Source organism: Rhipicephalus sanguineus, unplaced genomic scaffold (genome assembly GCF_013339695.2).
Source record: "Rhipicephalus sanguineus isolate Rsan-2018 unplaced genomic scaffold, BIME_Rsan_1.4 Seq119, whole genome shotgun sequence".
NCBI lineage: Eukaryota > Metazoa > Arthropoda > Arachnida > Ixodida > Ixodidae > Rhipicephalus > Rhipicephalus sanguineus.
Genome location: NW_023614461.1, coordinates 2929 through 11105, shown reverse-complemented (window position 1 = coordinate 11105; position 8177 = coordinate 2929). Strand labels below are relative to the sequence as shown.

The 8177-nt window shown below is 47.1% G+C and overlaps 1 protein-coding gene across 1 annotated transcript; it reads left to right on the top strand.

Moving 5' to 3' along the window:
* Positions 1 to 327: 327 nt before the first annotated feature.
* On the top strand, positions 328 to 7047 carry LOC119376409 (60S ribosomal protein L6). Its single transcript, XM_037646240.2, has 4 exons — positions 328 to 349; positions 1523 to 1848; positions 1962 to 2105; positions 6787 to 7047. Exons 2-4 carry the CDS (start codon positions 1540 to 1542, stop codon positions 7045 to 7047), a joined length of 714 nt encoding a protein of 237 aa, XP_037502168.2. The 5' UTR covers positions 328 to 349; positions 1523 to 1539.
* The last annotated feature ends 1130 nt before the right edge of the window (positions 7048 to 8177 follow it).

Below are 8177 nucleotides of genomic sequence, written 5' to 3'. Positions count from 1 at the left end.
GTTGGTTTGTTGTAAAGCTTTAATTCGCTTACGTACGGGAAATTGTTAAATGTCGCTTTTAACTGACACAATAATGCTCCCCCACCCTACTTTTTTCACGTCTGAAATGATCCACGCAGTTACGGAACACGGGGTCGCGAGTTTGATCCGGACAATATGACTTTTAGAGCTCGCAGCACCATATAATTAAAATTTTTTACGCACTCAGTTCACAGCGCACGCTTACAGCCAGCGCCTGTCGCTAGTGGTGCTCAGCTTTATCTGGCTAGGCGGCCACTCTAGGCTCGTAAACGATAGTCGTCCGGCAACTGTGGGCTTTTCCTCTCTCCTTTTCCATACCGCTGCTGAGGTGAGTGCAAGTTCAATGTTTCTTGTTGACAAAATCTGAAAATTTATCGCAATATTTCGGCCATCTAAACCTGCAAGTCGCATCAAGCGACTGTTCTATGCCTCTTAATTACGTTTACTGCGTTAGTTTTACGCCCACACGCTTTGTAAATGCACAATGCGATAGCGAAATCACGTTAGCCGCTTTGCCACTCGTGAACTTTACTAAATGTATTCAGAGCTGCTGCTTTACGTTTTTTGCCGTTGTTGTGTACAGGAAAACTAAAACGCCTATTTACAGTCACTTATACCTCACTGAACTACGATAAATCGTTGACGCATTCATAGTCGTAAACTCCACGATCTGCGGCACCGCTTACTTAGCCTTCTTGACTTGTGTCGTAGACTGCGTGTCACGCGGTCGCTCAGGGATTAGTAAAAGGTGCGCGTTTGTAACATGCGATAGTAGCGTCACTTACTGTTAAAACTGTCAAGTGCCGAAGGGTCCACGTGTGTGCACGTTGACGTGAGAACGGCAGGGGAGTCCGTAGAAGAGACTTCGTGAGGAGCTCGCTCAGCTGACATGCTCGTTGCGGCTGGTAACCGGCGTTATTTGGGAACGTTCTCAAATACCAAGTTAGTTCGCTTGTGCAATGCGACGTATAAATAGCTAACTGCGGTCGCCTCACAAGCTGGGACATGGTGCTCGAGATCTTGTGATTGCGGTAGCCGGGAGCGTCACGCCGCTTCACGAAGTTCTGCGCCAAGCCAAGTGTACTGGCGCGAATGATATTGCGTCCGTTAGGTGGTTAGCTTTAAGAACGATATATTTGCGTACCGCGTTTCTGTAAGTAATGCGAACTCGTGAAGTTTCGTGCTAGCCGTCGGCTTGTCACACCACTGTGCGTCTTTTCTGTGCGAGATTGATCTCTAGCGCAACAAATACGAGGGCCTGCACTATTTCACTTCGTCTGTGCTTTTGGCAGTAAAAGCCAAAACGTGTGAAATTTGACTTCCGAACATACCTCTTGTCCAGTAACGTGGCCAGAATTTTAAGCTGGTGCTTCACAGCTTAAAATGTAGTTACCAGGATATGAGAGGGGGGGAGGGGTTAAATTGGCTTTTGTGTTCAAGGCTTGTTCCTGCTACCAATATGTCTCACCTTTCTTGCCTTTTTTTTTTGTACGTGGTGCAGTCTAAAGCGGTGAAAGTATGTCTGGGAAGCCAGATCCAAAGGCGAAGAAGGCGCCTGCGGCGGCAAAGACTGCTGCCAAGGGCGCCTCCACTGTTGCAAAGGGTGATGCTGCCGTCGCCAAGAAGGCGCATGCCCCGCGGAACCAGAAGCTGCCTGGTGGCGTGTGGCTCTTCTCCCGCTCCAAGATGTTCCACAAGCGGGGCCTCTTCAAGGTGAAGCACGCACCAGTCCCCAAGGAGAAGCGAAAGCGCAAGAAGCGTGTCCACGTCAAGAAGATCAATGGTGATAACAATGGCGGCAAGCGTGTTGTGCACATCAAGAAGGAGGTACGTGTTCGAGTGGATGTGTTAGTTATATGCATGGACCGTATGGGTTAACCTGTGCCTGGAGACGCTATTTCTCGGAGGGCTTAGTTGCATTGCTGTGGTTTTTGTTTCAGCGCCGCTCCTACCCTACGGAGGACAGCCCCCAGCACAAGAGGACCACCCACATGAAGCCCTCCTCGCTGCGAATTGCTAAGCTCCGCAAGAGGATCACCCCAGGCACCGTCCTCATCCTTCTGGCTGGACCCCACCGTGGCAAGGTGAGCTGGAAGGCAAAAGCTGCTTTTAAGGAGCATACCAGGAGAGCTATTTTGTACGCGTTCTGTGACGGAACGGAATGAAATGTCACGAGAGGGCGAGGGAGCAAACAGCCAATAGACAGACGAGTTGAGGGAATTCATAAATGCTTTCTATGTATGAAGAAAAATAGAATTGTTATAGCTGAACATCAATATTGGCAGGCATTGTTTTTCAAGGCTTGAAATTGAAAGCGCGATGACTTTAACACTTTAGTTGTGTTGATGTCTTGATTGGGCACGTTCAGTGGTGGAGCCTGGTTGCAATTTTCGCAAGCTATCAGTGCGGAATTGGAGTAAGCCAGACACAAAGCAGGCTAATTCGATCCTCTGGCCCATGCGCTTAATGGGGTACTGAGACGAAAATTTTCAGTTGTTATCTGGCGTCGAATGAAAGGCCAAGCCTTCAAGAGTCTCGAAAATGTACTGCTAAGTGAGAATGCGCCCTAAAAAAAGTAATTACAGTGTTTTTAAAAGCTAGTTTCGGTTCCTACTGTACCCTGACGTCACGACACGGTATGAGCTTCTCACATGCTCGCGCAACATATCGTGATGTTTCCATGGCCTCTCTGCACCGTGGCTCTGTTGGTGATGCACAAGCGACCATTTTGGAAGTTTTAGTACCTGACGTCATTACAACTAGCCAGACTGCTGCGTGAAGTCACCAGAATTAGTACTCTAGCCTGACATCAATGTAGTGTCGATGTCGGTAGGTGTCTGTGGGAAAATTTACTTTAATATCAAAATAATATACCTTATCAGCATTTGCTGAGCTTCACACTTGTTCAGAGCGGTCTCTGTATACAGGAGATCTGTATGCCAGAGTAAACTCGCCTTCGAAAATAGCTGTGAGTAACCCTTAAAGTTTTGATCCAATCCAAGTTGTCCAGAGACCGTTCTGTATCCATTCTGTCGGTCAGAACAGTGCCTCCGTCCATTCTGTGCCCATTCTTTGCCAAAATTATTGACAGCACTGCCTTTCCCGGTTGCTATTTTCACGTCTGACCGTCTGACGAGCCTCGACCAATCCTGTGAGTCTCCCTCTTGTGACATTTCGTTCTGTTCTGTCACAGAACGCGTACAAAATAGCCCCCTTGTCACTCTCGTGTGCATGTCCTGTGTAAGAATGATCCCTAATGTAGCAAGGACAATGGTGTTTTGCATTATCTTTACTTTGACCAGCCTTGATTACACAAACATGTCTTGTGTTTACAACCAGCAGGAGATTAGAATTAGCATAGTACAGACGTGGAAGGGGTGTACCAATGTTTTTCTCTTTTAACTTATGCGTTTATGCCTTGGCAGACTAGAGCAGTGCACAGTGCTGTCAAACGTTGCCTGTGCAATTAGTAGAGCATTCGAAACTTCGGGCACAGCTAAAATTAGCATGCTCGCATGGCGGGCATGCAGTATACCTTGGACAGAGTTCCGTGGTGATGTTGTTTCCATGACAGTATTGTGGCTGATGTGGATTTAATTCATAATGCCATACATCATTTTAAGCTATGCAAAGAGCATAATAGCCGTAACAAAAAATACGACCTTCTGCCTCTATTTCTACCATGATGGTACTGTCGTTTTAATGAAGCAGCATGCCTGCGTTCTTGCCACCCATAGACTCTGGATCTGTGCACTTGTGCTCCATTTTCTTCATGCCAGAAATTGATAAAAATATTTAAGCACATAGCTTTTTGCCATATTCAATTTAATTAATTGTTGGGGTTTAACGTCCCAAAAAGACGATATGATTATGAGGGACGCCGTAGTGGAGGGCTCTGGAAATTTTGACCGCCTGGGGTTCTTTAACATGCACTTAAATCTAAGTACAAAGGCCTCAAGCATTTTCGCCTTCATTGAAAATGCGGCCACCACGGCTGGGATTTGAACCTACGGCCTTCCGCTCGGCAGTCGAGCACCATAACCACTAGACCGCCGTGGCGGGTCCTTTTCTCATATCTGCCTCTATGCATGTGTAGTAAGCTGGCAAGATCTATCTGTAAGGGCATGCCCTTACAATGGGGTGCTTCTTCATGATTTGCCAAACATAAACAGGGTGCATATATCCTTCTGCCCAGATCCACCTTCTGTCTGGTCGGACCGGAAAGTGCTCCAACATGTTTGTTCCTATTGTAAACTTGATTCATTGAGCAGTAATAATGCATTAAAACTGGTAACATGCTTTCAGTACTGGTGTGTTCTTCAGTTGTCTGCAAAAAAGGTTTGTCGTTAGTGGAGAACATGAAAGTGAAAAAAGCTTTTTTTATATGCAGTGAGACCTTAATGCTTCTGTGTCGTCGTGATGCCACAGATTTCAGAGTATTCTCATTTCACTGGCTGTAGTGATGTAAAGGTTCTCAAAACTTCCTGTATAAAGACTTCATTTAGAATAATGTGTAGTGCATCTTTATCTAAACATGTTTTTCAAGTGAACGCTTTCAAAGCTTGTCAAAGTGAACTCCTGCACTAACATAGAAGAGAAGCGTGGCAGTACAGTCGACTCCCGTAAATACGAAGTTCACGGGAACCGCAAAAAACTTCGAATTAAACGAACTTCCAATTAAGCAGAAATCACAAAAAATGGCATCTTTATTAGGTTCAAAGCCGGCAGTTCTTTACGAAAAGTAGTCAGTCATCTTCGTCTGCTTCTGTCTGCCGAATCTAGCTGCGGAAAGCAAGTTTTGCAAGGAGTAGACGTGCCCAAGTGCTTCTTCAGCGTTGTTTTCCAAGGCAAAAAACCGCTGCGCAAGAGCAAGGCCCGCAGCTACATCGGCAGCCTTCGGTTGTGGCTCGCCTTCAATGTCGTCGTCGTCGTCGTCGTCGCTTTGATGAACGCTTTCATGGGGCCGAACAATCTGTACAATCTCGCTGTCCGTCAGTGCACCGCACGTTTCGACTGTGCTGTCCACGGCGACGTAATCTTCAAAACTGCCGTCACCGAGAACGGCGCCAAAACTGCCGTCGTCGAGTTCACTTCGCACTTCCACCGGCGGACAAGGAGAGTCCTCTCCCGAAGAATTTGCCACGAAACCACAAGCCCTGAAGCAGTTGGCGATGGTCTCATCTTTCACGCGGCCCCATGCTCGCGCTAGCATGTGGATGGCACTAGTTAAACTCACCTCGTATTGCGAGGACTTGTCCATGCACAGAATCATGCGCTCGACGAGATGCTGCCTGTACAGGACCTTTACATTTTTGATAATGCCCTGGTCCATGGGCTGCAACACAGACGTTGTGTTTGCGGGCAAGTATGCAAGATGGATGGCACTCAAGGCTGGTACGTCCATGTGGGCACTGCACTGGTCCACAAGGAACAAAACCTTGCGGTTTGATGACGCGAACTTCCGATCCAGTTTGCTTATCCAGTCCCTGCAAATGTCGGACGTCATCCACGCCTTTCTGTTTGAAGCATAGTCAACAGGAAGAGTCTTGACGCCTTTAAAGCACCTAGGCTTAGCGGCCTTCCCAATCACAAGAAGGCGACATCGTTCAGTGCCAGTCATGTTTGCAGCGATCATTACAGACGCCCTTTCCTTACTTCGTTTACCGCCAGCACAGTCGTCGTCTTTAAACGTCAGAGACTTGTCTGGTAGCAGCCGATAAAAAAGCGCAGTCTCGTCTGCGTTAAAGATGTCTTCCGGCTGATACTCATTGAGGTACTCGCAAAGCTTCTCTGTTTTCCATGCCGCACATGTTTCCTGGTTGACTGACGCCTTCTCTCCACACGCTCTTGAAAACCAGGTCATGACGCTGTTTGAAGCGCGTCAGCCATCCATCCGAAGAAGCGAAGTCGTTGATCTCCAACATTGATGCAAGCGATAAGGCCTTCGCTGCAACGACCTCGCCACTGAGAGGAAGTTTGTTATTGCGTGCCTCTCTTATCCAAATCAGCAGCGCCTTCTCCAACTCCGGGTGGGCGCCGGTGCGCATTCGCTTCCGTGACATTTTAAACTTGTCAGTTGCAAAAGCATCCATTATCGAACGCTTATTTTTAATGAAATTAGAAAGCGTATTAGGCTTAATGCCGTACTTCCGTGCAATGTCTTGCTTGGCGGCGCCTCCCTTCTCCACTTCTTTCAAAACTTCGACTTTCGTCGCCAGATCAAGCGTTCGGTACGAGCCGCGTGTTGCCATTATCCAACGTCGCGACCAGCCGAACACGGTGAAATACCTGCGATGCGCAGCTCAACGAAAGACAAGGAGAGAGAGAGAGACTGGGACGGGTCGACACGCCGGTGACGCCGGCGCTGACTGAACAATCTTGCCGCTTCATGCACTGTAGCGCTGCGCACAGCGGCGATGGCGCGATGGGACAACAGTGCGCTGCAGACAGCTACGATGGTGACAACAGTGCAGTAGCTGTTCTGGCGCTTGAAAAATTGCGCATTTTATTGAAAATAACGGTTGCCTCGAGGCTCTAAATTGAAAAATAACTTCTAATTAACCGATATTATGGGCTTTCAATTTCGAATTATCGAGCATTTTTTTCTATAGGGTTGCATGCAAAACTGACGGGACCACTTCTTGACTTCTAATTAACCGAAAATTCCAATTAAGCGACTTCGAATTATCGGGAGTCGACTGTACATCCTGTGTGACTGGAATCGTCCTCTTGTGACACCCTTGGGGTCATGTTTTCTCTCTGCAGAGGGTAGTTTTCCTGAAGCAGCTCAAGACGGGCCTGCTCATGGTGACCGGTCCCTACGGCATCAACGGCTGCCCTCTGAGGCGCATCAACCAGATCTACGTGATCGCCACCAGCACCAAGATTGACATCTCGTCAGTCAAGCTGCCCGAAAACCTCGACGACCGCTTCTTCAACCGACCAAAGTCGGTCAAGAGGCGAAGTCGCAAGGACGAGGGCGAGATCTTCGACACGAAGCCACAGGTGCATACTTTCCCTTTTTAAAAAACGTCGTTTCTGCTCGTGTTCTTTTGTTCGAAATTCTGCTTTTGCATTGAAAGAGCCAAATGTTGTGTTTATCTAACAAACACTTTGGATTAAGTTTGCCAAGTGCGTGGGTAGTTTTCTTGACTGCTCCTTGAGAAACACTGGGTTAAACATGACTGTTTGAAATTCTTCCCAGGTATAGTTTACCGATTGGTTTTAAACGTCCACAACTTCAGAATAATGTGCCTGAAAGGCATTGAGATGAAATCAAAACACACTTGAACAGTCAAATTGGAAAGCCGCCTCATCTATGCAATTTTGATTGAATAGAAGTTGATGTATATGCAACACTAGAATCCTCAATTGCTTGGTTTGAAACTGTTTCGAGCAATATATGGCTGATCTACTTACAAGGGACATGCCTGTACTAATGGGGTGTCCCTCCATGGACTGCCAAACATAAGCAGGGTGCATATATCCTTCTGCCCAGACCCAACTTCTGTCTGGTCGGACCGGAAAGTGCTCCGACATGTTTGCTCCTATTGTAAATTAAATATGAAGAGACATTAAAGAGTAACGTGTGCATTTTTGATACTGTATTGTTTGAACTCGCCTGTATTTTTATTGATTTGGCTACAAAAGTTCAATTTCTCATGGAGAAGAAAAAATCCATGCATTTTTTTTTTTTAACTTTTTGTTAAGACCCCGGTGTTACAATGTAGCACTAGAAGCATCAAATGCTTGCTATGCTGAGACTGGTTTCTTCAGAGTATGGTACCGCCTTAGCTAGAACATAATGGAATTTGTCAAAACTTGTCACTACAGTAGAACCCCGCTGTTACGTTCCTCACTGCTGCGTTTTCCCGGCTGTTACGTCGTTTTCCGCCGGTCCCGGCATAGCTCCCATAGGATACAATGTATTGGGAACCCCGCTGTTACGTCGTAACTGTCGGACCTTTCCCGTATGATACGTCGCGAAGTGCGCCCGGAGCCGACCGAGTGACTACCGAAGAGAGCGGCCATGGTGCATTTTCACGCAGCTTGGCCTTGTTTGACCGTAATATTAGCCGCATGAGAGGCGCAAGCAACAGAATCTTTCAATTGATGCAAGCAAAAGCATGGCCTTCGAGATTCAAATGGCAAAGATG